The sequence below is a fragment of the Gorilla gorilla genome, chromosome 2 (genome assembly GCF_029281585.2).
Source record: "Gorilla gorilla gorilla isolate KB3781 chromosome 2, NHGRI_mGorGor1-v2.1_pri, whole genome shotgun sequence".
In the NCBI taxonomy this organism is placed as follows: domain Eukaryota; kingdom Metazoa; phylum Chordata; class Mammalia; order Primates; family Hominidae; genus Gorilla; species Gorilla gorilla.
The window spans coordinates 23175629-23187917 of record NC_086017.1 but is presented as its reverse complement, the minus strand read 5'-3'; the positions used below and the strand labels follow the sequence as shown (position 1 = coordinate 23187917).

Here is a 12289-nt window from a genome sequence, read left to right as displayed (position 1 = left end):
CCCAGGAGTTTGATACCAGGCTGAGCAACATAGGAAGACCTCCATCTCTACTCAAAAAAAGGAAAAAAAAAAAAAAAAGAGAGAGAAAAAATAGAATAAAGAAAACCTGGAATACAGTTTTGAATTTCATTAACGTTTATTTTTCTAAAAATCTTTTTTGAAAGCATTATATATATACACACCCTTAGAGAAAACATTAAAATTTAAGGGATAAGTATCTCCAACCTCATCACATGGGATGTATCACTGCTCTGACCTTAATGCTTCCACCTGGCAGTAGCCAGCAGAACTCGCCTTAGACAGGGCTCGAGTCCTTGTGGTCAGTGCAGGGCACATCAGTCCTGCTGTCCCATGGAGTGGTGACAGGTGTCCTGTCTGTGCACTGGCACCGGCTCTCTGCTCAGGTGCGTCACCATCCTGGCCCCTTGGGTTTTGGGGTTGTTTCCTCTGGTCTGGGAGCAGAGGTGCAGTCACTGACCTCCCAGCAGACAATGAGGAGTGGGCAGGGGTGTGTGCTGGGAGCTTGTGTCTGGTCAGGGAGGCAGCATCCTGCAACTGGCTCGGTGACCAAGGGTTCGTCCCACTCCAGCCTGAGCTCTGGGAGGTGCCACCAGGTTCTGGGGCCTCTGTCATGGGCATGTGTGTTTGTGTGCATCAGTCTCGAGGTCCCCAGAATATGAGGACAGAAACGAGACAGGACAAAGAGGGTGAGGGCAGGGGGAGCCTCTAGCCAGACCCTAGCTGATACCACATTTTTCTCTGCTGTGGGCATCGACCTTGTGTGTCAGTGAGGAAGTGGCCACAGGTGTTTTAGAGCCTGTGAGAGTGTGTATGTGTTTGAGTGTATTGGTGCGAGTATATATGTGTGAATGTACGTATGTGTGAGAAAGTTTGTGTGCGTGTGAGGATAAGCTGGTGGGAGTACTTGAATGTATGTGAGTGTACTGTGGGTGCGAATGGTGAGTGGGTGAAAGTGTGAGTGTGAAGGTAAATGTAAGTGAGCGTGTTTACGAATGAGTAGGTGTATGAGTGTGCACTGTGGGTGTGAGTGGTGAGCATGTGAGCATGAGAGTAAATGAGTGTGTGAGCAGGTGAGTAGGTGTACGTGGTGTGCACTGTGGATGTGAGTGGTAAGTGAGCATGAGTGTGAGGGTGAGTGTGTGAGTGAATGGGCAAGTAGCTGTACATGTGAGTGTGAATGGTGAGTGTGTGCATGGGTGAACCCATGAGTGTGAGGATAAATGTGTATGAGTGTGAGTATGTGCATGCACACGCACGTGTCTCTGACCCTCTGGCTTCCCCAGCAGGCTAAGGGTGGGTGGCCGGTCCTGTGATGGCTTTTCCTCCGCAGGCCCACGGTGGCAGTGGGAACTTCAGCTGGTCTTCGTCAAGCTACCTGGTTGCCACAGTTACTGTCAAGGGCGTGATGACCACAGGCAGTGACATCGGGTTCAGTGTGATCCAGGCACATGATGTGCAGAACCCACTCCATTTCGGTGAGATGAAGGTGAGAGCTCAGGGCCAAGACACCCCCTGGGAGGCTCGGATGGTGGTCTCCAGCTGCCCCCTCTGAGCAAGCCTCGACTTCACTCAGAAACACCCCCAACCTTGGGTCCTGTACTTTGGAGCTCAAGCCCCAGCCCTTCCCTTAGGAGCTCACGGCCATGTCAGGAAGATGGACAGGATGTCTCACACCAGCCAACAATGGGCCCAGAAAGGCCAGTGTCCACAGGGCTGGGTTTCTGGAGGGGAGATAATCTAAGAGCCATTCTAGAAAATTCCCCAGACCTGAAAGATAGTAATCTCCATTTGGAAGGTCCACCAAGCACTGGGTTGTAAACTCACAGTGAAAGGGCACCACCAGGCTCCGAGAGACCAGGCCAGACTCCTCTCCCTTCACTCACCTTTGGGTACAAAGGCAGGTGTTCCCTGCACAGGTCCCCACACCTGGCTTTTGGCCCTAAGTGACATGGGGCCATCTCACTTCACAATGGTGGCAGGTGGCGGTGGTGACAGCTGAGCCTCTGCCAGCCCCACCTGTGGCCACTGACCCCAGGCCATACTTGCCTGGTGCTCTGACCTCAGCCCCTTTATTCCTTCATTTGGGGCAGGAAGGGGTGTCCCATGGAGTCCAGCTGCAGCCTGCTCTTACAGTATTGGGGACAGGGATGGATAGGCTGGCCAGTCTTCCGCTTGAGACCCAGAGCCACCTCTGTCTAAAGTGAGGCCTGATTCCCATGGAGAGGGGGCTTCACACAGGCCCTTGAGATGAAGCATGAGGTCCAGCGTTGGGATAAACTGGGACCCCTGTCCTCTCACCCCAGTTTCCCCTTGTGCCGCTGTTCGCCCAGCAGCCCAGCCAGATCCTGAGGACAGTTCCTCAGGAGGCAGCGTGCGTTCTGGGTAGAACCTGGCTTCCGGGGCCAGCCGGCGGGGCTTGCACTCAGACCCAGCATGCTGTAAGGGAGCCTGCCCTTTCCCTTCAGGCCAGTGCTTCGCCAGGTGAGTGGGGTTGAGGAGAGCCCCTCCTTAACCAGGAGGTGGGATTCTAGTTTTATACAATCATGGCTGTGCTTACCTCTCTCCTGGCTCCAGCCGCTCTACCAGTCCATCTGATGAGCCAGACGTTCAGAACACATCCCACATCTCACTGGTCCTAACACGCCTGCCCTGACTCAAGCTGTCGCATCTCTCTCTGGGGCTTTCCAACAGCCTCCTCACCACACTGCTCACCTGGCTGCTGATTGGTACACAGAAGCCAGGGTGGTGGGGACCTCTGAGGTCCCCCAGCTCAGCCACACCAAACACTGATTCCTCACCATGGCTGCCAGCCCCGTCTCTTTCCACTGCCCCTGCACAGTGCACTTCAGCACACTGGACTCCATGTTCCTCCAAGGTGCTGGCCTGGTAGGTGCTGCAGGGCCTTTGCACCCACCATCCCTTCACCCAGAGTGTTCTTCCCCCAGGCTTTGCCTGGCTGCCTTGGCTGTGGCTCTCAGGTCTGAGCTCCTAGGCCACTCCTCAGAGAGGCCTCCCCTGCTCTCTGTCCCTGAATCACCTCACTGCCTGCGACAGGCTTCTCACAGATGTATCCTCAGTGCTCAGCACACAGCAGCACTTAGGATATCCGAGCAACAGGCCCTGCCTCTCCCGTGGAGGCAGCTGAGCCCAGGCCATGCCCCTGTCTTCCAGGTGTATGTGATCGAGCCCCACAGCATGGAGTTTGCCCCGTGCCAGGTGGAGGCACGTGTGGGCCAGGCCCTGGAGCTGCCCCTGAGGATCAGTGGCCTCATGCCCGGCGGGGCCAGCGAGGTGGTCACCTTGAGCGACTGCTCCCACTTTGACTTGGCTGTCGAGGTGGAGAACCAGGGTGTGTTCCAGCCACTCCCAGGTAAACCAGCGCTGCTGAGCAGGTGCCAGATACTGGGATTGGGGCCAGATTGTCTGGGTTCTCAGCATGGACCGCCAGATTCCCAAAGAGAGGGCTTGAGGCAGCAGAGGGGCTGCAACATAAGGAATGGCAGTTGTCTCCTGATCCACAGTCTGTTCCTGTCTGGCCTGGATCTTGCCCACCGTGTGACTTTGGGAAATCAGTGGCCTCGCTCAGCCTCAGTTTTCACATCTCTAAGCTGTGTGTCATCTACGTAGAATCACATCAAAGTGCCTATTTTAGTCCCTGGAATGCAGTTGGTATTCAGAATGCGTTGTCAATAGGGGTTTGGTTAATTCTAGGGTCCTCTCACCTGTGACAGGCAAGGCCCACCCATCTGTTCTCTGCCGCATCTGCTGTGGGATTTTGATGGTGACATGGGTGGAGTCTGACTGTGATAGTTTATCAAGTGTCAGCCCTGTCAGGACAGGACAGGCACTTTGCATGCCTGACCTCATTAGGACTTTACAACCACCCTAGGAGAAGGATCTGTTATTGGCCCATGTGACAGATGAAGAAACTGAGGCTGTGTAGCTGTAGCTGCCTAAGGTCGCACATGGCCTGGGACAGGGATGGGGTGCAGATCTGGGCGTGGCTGACACTGACCCTGGAGCTTTACTCACCTGTGAAATGGGCCCTAAAGATAAGGAAAGGAAGGGCTTCCTCTCTAATTTGCTGAAGAAGAAGACCAAAGGACAGGCGAACTATTGAATTAGGAGTAAGATTTGGGCAGAGCTTTGGAGGTTAACAGGGACACCATTTGGTGAGCAGGGGCGCCTGTACCAGGGCCCGGAGGTGGGCAGTCCGTGGTGCCTGTGCACGTGGAGGACTGGGAACAGAGGACCCGTTGAATCACAGCGTGTTTTGGAGGGCTTGGACCTAGTGTCCAGGCAGTGGGGAGCCACTGAAGGTTTTTGAACAGAAGAGCGATGTGATCCTGGCAGCGTTTAGGAAGCTTTATTGGCAGAGGTGTTTGTAGGATCACCTGTGGTGCCAAGTGGCTGTGCATGCAACTGTAGCTGTAATTACGTGCAGAGCTTTTGCAGTTTGAAGCTGCACAGAAGGAGGCCAGTATCTCTGAAAAATCTCTGAGCATACTGCATCCAGGAGAAACTAAGCTCATGAAGTCTACAGTGTCATTGCCAGGTAATCATTTAGGATGGAGGAAAAGTCTTGCACGTGGGAGAGGCCCGCTGACAGCAGGACACGAACCACTCCCCTGCACTGCCTGCCACAACCGTCCTGGAGGGAGTCTGCAGGGTGCTGCTCAGGCATGGGCTCAGGTCCCAGGGAGGAAAGTTCAGGGCTTGGAGTTCCACAGGCCTGGGTCTGAGCCACTCCACTCCCTTGCTGGCCGTATGATGCCGGTGTGCTGCCTAGCCTCTCTGAGCCTTGGGTTCTTTAACTGTAAAATGGGATGACAGCTCTCGCTTATTGTGATGGTTACAAGTGAATATCCCTCAGCACGATGCAGGGCATTTCTCCAGGAGTTTGACTTCTGAAAACAGCAGTCAAGATGGGAATCCTGTGGTGTCACATTTCTCTTAGGAAGTGCCTTGTACCGCCCCTGGTGTGGAGTGTGCATGGTAATATGTAGGGAGGTGTGTAGGGCCCAGGCTGTATGAAAATATGTATCTTAGAAACCTGGGCTCTGTCAGGACAGAGATGCTCACCCCACAGAAACCCATGGGGCTCAAGAGCAGGTTGGATCAGCAGGTTGACCTGTCCCTATAATACCCACCCTGGAGCTTACTCAGCTAAAGAAACAAATTTGGTCCCATGTTAGGTAAACTCCCTCTGCCACCTCCCAGGCTCAGAGCACAGGTAGCCAGACTCTGATCATGGCTCTGAGGAAGAGCCCTGGTAGCCCTGGCCCAGGCTGGCCTCCCCTCTGTGGCTCCCTCTGCTTACTGCAGTTGGATTTGGTGGTCGCATTTCTGCCTTGCCCTCTTGGGTGGCATCTTCTTGAAAGCCCCTGGGCTGTGGGCACTACTGTGACTCTCTCAACACGGTGCTGGCATAGACAGACTTACAGAATAGAATACTGAGCCCAGATAAAAACCTGCTCGTACGTGGTGAAATGATTTTTGGCAAGAGTGCCAAGACTGTCCAATGGGAAAAGGACAGTCTATTTACCAAATAGTGCTGGGACAACCACGTATCGACATGCATAAGAATGAAGTTAGACCCTTCCATAACTCCAAACACAAAAATTAAGTCACAGTGAATCAAAGACCTAACATAAAATTGAAAACTATAAAACTTCTAAAAAGAAAACTGGAGGAAAGCTTCAGGACATTGGAATTGGCATTATTTTTTTAGGTATAACACCAGATGCACAGGCTACAAATTAAAAATAGACAAACTGGACTACAACAAAATAAAAAAGTTCTATATATCAAAGGATACCACAGAGTACAAAGGCAACCTACAGAATGGGAGAAAACATCTGCAAATTGTATAAGGGGTTAATATCTAGGATATGTAAAGAACTCCTACGTGTCAGCAGCAATAACACCAATAACCCAATCAAACAGTAGGCAGAGGACTTGAATAGATATTTGTCCAAAGCTGATACACGGACAATAAGCACACGGGAAGATGCTCAACATCACTCATCATCAGAGTGGTGCAAATCAAACCCACAATGAAAAGCACTACACTCCTTAGGATGGCTGTGATCAAAACAACAGAAAACAGCAAATGTTGACAAGGATGTGAAGACACTGGAACTCTTATGCGCTGCTGGTGTGTACCTGAAAGGTGCTGCTGCTGTGGAAAGCAATATGGTGGTTCCTCAAGAAAGTAAACATTGAGTTACCGTGTGATCCAGCAGGCAATCCTGCATCTGGGTGCACATCCAAAGGTGTTGAAAGTACGATCCGAAAGAGGTATTTGTGCACCCATGTTCATGGCAGTGTTATTCACAATAGCCAAAAGGTGGAAATAACCCAGGTGTCCACCGTTGGAAAAATGGATGAACACAATGAGGTCTATCTGTACAGTGGAATATTATTCAGCCTTAAGAAGGAAGGAAATTCCGACCCATGCTGCAACATGGAAGAACCTTGAAGACATCATGTTCAGTGAAGTAAGCCAGTCACAAAAGGACAAATACTCTATGATCCCACTTATATGAGATACCTAGAGTAATCAAATTCATGAAGATAGGAAGTATAATGGTAGTGGCCAGGGACTGGAGTGAGGGGAATTGGGAAGTTACTGTATATTGGGTGCAGAGTTTCAGTTTTGTAAGTTGAAGAGTTGTGTGGATGGATGGATGGTGGCGACATCCATTCACAGGCTGCATAAATGTACTTAATGCCACTGAACTATACACACAAAAGGTGTTATGGTGGGAAATTTTATCTTAGTTGTATTTTATCAGAATTTTTTTTAAACAATTTTTTAAAGATAAAATTTTAGGCTGGGCACAGTGGCCCATGCCCGTAATCCCAGCATTTTGGGAGTCCGAGATGGGAGGATTGCTTGAGCCCAGGAGTTTGAGACCAGCCTGGGCAGCATAATGGGACCTTGCCTATACAAAAAAATGAAAAAACTATCCTGGTGTGGTGGCTCACTCCTGTAGTCCCAGCTAATCGGGAGGCTGAGGTAGGAGACTCACTTGAGCCTGGGAGGTGGAGGTTGCAGTGAGCCAAGATTGTGCCACTGCACTCCAGCCTGGGTGACAGAGCAAGACCCTGTCTCAAAAAAAAAAATAAAAACTTTAAAATTTAATAATGGCAGGGATGTAGGGCAGCCGTTGGCAGCAGTATAAATTGACACAACCACTTTGGGAAGATATTTAACAACAGCAACCAGCAATTTCTATAGCTAAACACATGCACATGCACGCCCTGCAGCCTAGCACTTCCTCTCTTAGGGACGCACGCAACAGAAATGCCCAGGTGTGTCCCCCAAGAGGAAGGCACTCAGATGTTTACAGCAATACCGTGTAGCACAGCCCCAAACTGGAAGAAACCCAGATGTGCACCATAGCATGGGTCAGTCTATTGCTCTATATTCATGCAACAGAATCATATGGAGAATGTGGACAAAGGATCTTCAAGGTGTGACCAATGAGAAATCCCATGAACACTGCTGAGTTGAGGAAGCCAGGCACAAAAGAGTTATGCCCATGGTTCCCTTTATGGGAACAATACCAAGCATGATTCAGTTGTGCTGGTAGGCGCCAGGGGGGCGGTTTTCCTTTAGGGAAAGGCCAAATACCAGAAGGGTTTCCAGGAGATTCTGGGGGTACAGATAATATTCTATTTGTTGATGTGGGTGCTGCATATAGGGTGGGTCCAGTATGTGGAAAAATCATTGTGAATTATATACTCATGTGAATTAAATATTATTATTATTTTTTTAATTGAGTTTTGCTCCCTCATTGCCTACGCGGGAGTGCAATGGTGCGTTCTCGGCTCACTGCAACCTCCGCCTCCCGGGTTCCAGCAATTCTCCTGCCTCAGCCTCCCAAGTAGCTGGGATTACAGACAGGCGCCACCACACGCAGCTAATTCTGTATTTTAATAGAGATGGGATTTCTCCATGTTGGTCAGGCTAGTCTCAAACTCCCGACCTCAGGTGATCCTCCCACCTCAGCCTCCCAAAGTGCTGGGATTGCAGGTGTGAGCCACCATGCCTGGCCGTGAATTAAACATTTTTATTTTTCTTTTGAGACAGAGTTTCACTCTTATTGCCCAGGCTGGAGTGCAATGGTGCGATTTCGGCTCACTGCAACCTCTGCCTCCTGGGTTCAAGTGATTCTCCTGTCTCAGCCTCCGGAGTAGCTGGAATTACAGGCATGCGCCACCACGCCTGGCTAATTTTTTGTATTTTTAGTAGAGACAGGGTTTCTCCATGTTGGTCAGGCTGGTCTTAAACTCCTGACCTCAGGTGATCCGCCCATCTCAGCCTCCCAAAGTGCTGGGATTACAGGCGTGAGCCACCGCGCCCGGCTGAATTAAATATTTTTTTAAAAATCAGGGCCGGGTGCGGTGGCTCATGCCTGTAATTCTAGCACTTTGGGAGGCTGAGCGGGGTGGATAATGAGGTCAGGAGATTGAGATCATCCTGGCTAACACAGTGAAACCCCATCTCTACTAAAAATACAAAGAATTAGCCAGGCGTGGTGGCGCATGCCTCTAATCCCAGCTACTCGGGAGGTTGAGGCAGGAGAATCACTTGAACCCGGGAGGTGGAGCTTGCAGTGAGCTGAGATCGCGCCACTGCACTCCAGCCTGGGAGACAGAGTGAGACTCCATCTCAAAAAAAAAAAAAAAAAAAAGAAATCAGATCAAGGATCAAGCCTGGGATGAAAGAGGGGGCCCCCAGCCTGTCGTGCCTTCCCCACCAAAGGTGATTTCAGGGCTGGGCACAGTGGCTCACACCTGTGATCCCAGCACTTTGGGAGGCTGAGGCAGATTGATCACTTGAGGTCAGGAGTTCAAGACCAGCCTGGCCAACATGGTGAGTCCCCATCTCTATTAAAAAAAATACAAAAATTAGCCGGGTGTAGTGGTCCATGCCTGTAGTCCCAGCTACCTGGGAGGCTGAGGCAGGAGAATCACTTGAACCCCGGAGGCGGAGGTCGCAGTGAGCCAAGATCATGCCACTGTACTCCAGCCTGGGCAACACAGCGAGACTCCATCTCAAAAAAAAGAAAAAAGTGATTTCAGGGTGACCATCTAGTTCTCTCCTTTCTGTAGGGAGGCTGCCGCCAGGCTCTGAGCACTGCAGCGGCGTCCGGGTAAAGGCCGAGGCCCAGGGCTCTACCACACTTCTTGTGAGCTACAGACACGGCCACGTCCACCTGAGTGCCAAGATCACCATTGCTGCCTACCTGCCCCTCAAGGTGAGCCAGGGGCCCTGCCCTTTACCACCCACCTGCCCACTCCTTCCCAGATGCAAATTACCCATTTGCTCTGACGAATTTGCATGATAAACCCGATTCCTTCAAAATAGCTTTTGGCACAGCTTCCTCTCCCATGATTTCTGGCTGAAAGCAGGATCCATGTGGAAGGAGCAGAGCCTCCCTGATGGGGCAGTGGTTGTGGGCATCTCTGTGGTTACGCAAGACAGTGCTTGGCAGGCTTGGCAGGACACCGACCTGCCAGCCTCTCCCAACGAAGGTAGGAGTGTGGGCTGCAAGGGCTTCAGAAGTGTGTTCAGCAAGGGTCAGAACAGGGGAGTGCTTCCGCTCCACTCCAGAGCTAACCTTCAGGGTCCCCACAGAGCCCTAGAATTAGGACAGCGGCCGTGTGGTATGGCAGATGCTGAGGCCTCCAAGACTGGGGTCAGAGAGGATCTGCCCTGGCCTAGTGTGCATCCATCCTGCTCCCCATCTGAGGACAGTGGTGGCCACGGCCTGTGCGGAGCAGAGCACATAGCCTCAGTGTCCGTACCACCCTCCTGAGCTGAGTCCAGCCTGACCCCACCCACTCTCGGGCCTTACATTCCCTGCCTGTAAAATGGGACTGAGACGGCTCTTGCCTCTTGGGGTCGTGATGAGGATTTGCTGAGCTCACAAATGGAATGAGCTCAGAACACAGTCTAGGGGGTGGTGCAGGCTCAGGAAGGGTTAGTTATTATACACGGATAAAAAAGAACTGGGCCTTCCTCCGGGGTGGGTGTGAAGGCTCCGTGCGAGGGCTGCCATGCAGGAGGCTGCTGACTGTAATCATTCCTTTCTTTGAACCCTGCCTAGCTTGCAGGAGGCGCAGAGAGGGTTCGTTGATGGGGAGTTCCTGCTCCTCCTTCCAGGGAGCGCTGGAGAGCAGTCCTAGGGGAGCCCCAAACTCCCTGGCTTGGTCAGGCAGTCCTTGCATTTTTCTGCTCCCAGTGTCAGCCTTGAAGACAGCTCCGGTCCTCATGGTTTGTCCCATTTTTTTCTTCCTCTCAGGCATTCATTGGAAGCAAGCCTGGTGATGTTAGGATTTCTTTTTCTTTTTCTTTTTCTTTTATTTGTTTATTTTTTTTGAGACAGAGTTTCACTCTTGTTGCCCAGGCTGGAGTGCAATGGCGCCATCTCTGCTCACCGCAACCACTGCCTTACGGGGTTAAGCGATTCTCCTGCCTCGGCCTCCTGAGTAGCTGGGATTACAGGCATGCACCACCATCCCCAGCTAATTTTGTATTTTTAGTAGAGACAGGGTTTCTCCATGTTGGTGAAGCTGGTCCCGAACTCCCGACCTCACATGATCCTCCCACCTCAGCCTCCCAAAGTGCTGGGATTACAGGCGTGAGCCACCGTGCCTGGCAATGTTAGGATCTTTTATCTCTGAACCCCTAGCCCTGGGTTCAGTGCCTGGCACAGAGCAGACATCAACCAAAGGTGGTTTTGTTTAGAATGAACGTGTGAGGAAGTGTGTCCAAGGTCACCCGGCGAGGGCAGAAGCCAAGGCCTCCTGATCTCCAGAGCAAACATAACAGACACTTCTCAGATGTCCATTAGTGATCAGAGGCCTAGCCCTGCTCCTCATCCTCCACCCATTTGTTCCTTCAGCACACAGGCATGAATACCTACTTGTGCAATCCCTTCTGCAGGCCCTAGAGTTGTACCAGGGCAGAGAACACAGAACCTTTGTCCCCATGAAGTGACATTCTGGCAAAGAGAGGTAGAGATGACCATAAACAAAGCAAAGAATGTATTTTGCCTCTGCTTGCCATGAAAAAAGTAGAGCATGAAGGGGTGATGGGGGTGGAAGTTTAAAATGAGGAGATCAAGACCTGCCCCCACATCCCAACTCAAGCACAGCACTGCAGCAGGTGAGAGTGTCAGAGAGCAGAGTGGAGAGAGTTGAAATCCCTGAGCACAGCAGGCATTCTGGGGTTGCCCTGCGCACCTTCTGGGAGCTAGAGCATTTCACCAGGCACCTGGAGAGGGGTTCTTCAGGGCCCCTCCTGGCTCTGGATTATCAGGGTGTTTGGCTGGAGCAGCAGAAGCCAGAAGCTGAGCTCACAGTCCTGAGCTGGGATGTAACAATGAAGATAAGGTAGACATGTCCCTCAGGGAGGTGGCTTCCTGATTGGACAGACTATAGAGAAAAGTGGATATGGATCTCTTCTCCTTTCATCTGTCTCCTTCCTAGTTAGCAGGTAAGATCAGGTTTGTTTACAAGGAACAAAAGCCAAGTGACAGGGACTTAACCAATAGAGGAATTGATGTCTCTGTTGCACGTGAGGAATATTTGGAATATTTGGGCTTTGACATCCGCTGAGGAGCCTGCACAATTCATGAGCATCCTTCATCAGCTGCATTGTCAACCTGTCTCCTTGGAACAGGGTTCCATGATACTTTCATGCCTAAGGGAGAGAATTAAACAGGAAGGTGATAATTCCTCATCCTCCAGTTGTTAATTGTAGAACACACAGCTCCTTTGCACAGTTCTTTCACTTTGGGCTGGTCATGAAAATGTCTTTGGCAAGATACACAGTGGCCTGCTTTGCCCATAGTGGGGTTTTATTGGTTGTGGCCATGAGATGTGGGTAAGAGCATGGGATCAAGAGTCAGAACAGACCCGGGCCCACCAGCTGGGTTAGCTTGGTTTAGTGTCTTCATCTGCTGGGATTTATCCTTGCTGTCTATAAAGTGGGGATGACAGTTAATAATCATAACAGTTTCTAACAGCAGGGGCCATTGATTGAGCGTGTGCTCGTCACATATTCAGGTCTTTCATTCCAGCCCCTGAATCGCAACAGTAGCGCCGCGAGGTAGGCATTATCATTGTACCCATTTCACAGGATGGGGAAACAGCCTTGTAGACATTAACTTGTTTAAGGTCCCACACTAGCTTCACTCCAGTGGGGACAGAGAAGCAAATGATGGTATATCCAGTGATGTCTGAGGGGCAG

The 12289-nt window shown here is 51.1% G+C and overlaps 1 protein-coding gene across 1 annotated transcript in view; it reads left to right on the top strand.

The window, feature by feature from the left end:
* NUP210 (nucleoporin 210) overlaps window positions 1-12289 on the top strand; it is a 103944-nt gene that overhangs the window by 44926 nt on the left and 46729 nt on the right. Inside the window, exons 12-14 of the mRNA XM_004033649.5 lie at window positions 1352-1507; window positions 3193-3391; window positions 9145-9290. Of these exons, the coding sequence (XP_004033697.3) occupies window positions 1352-1507; window positions 3193-3391; window positions 9145-9290 (501 nt within the window). The remainder of the gene's footprint in view (window positions 1-1351; window positions 1508-3192; window positions 3392-9144; window positions 9291-12289) is intronic.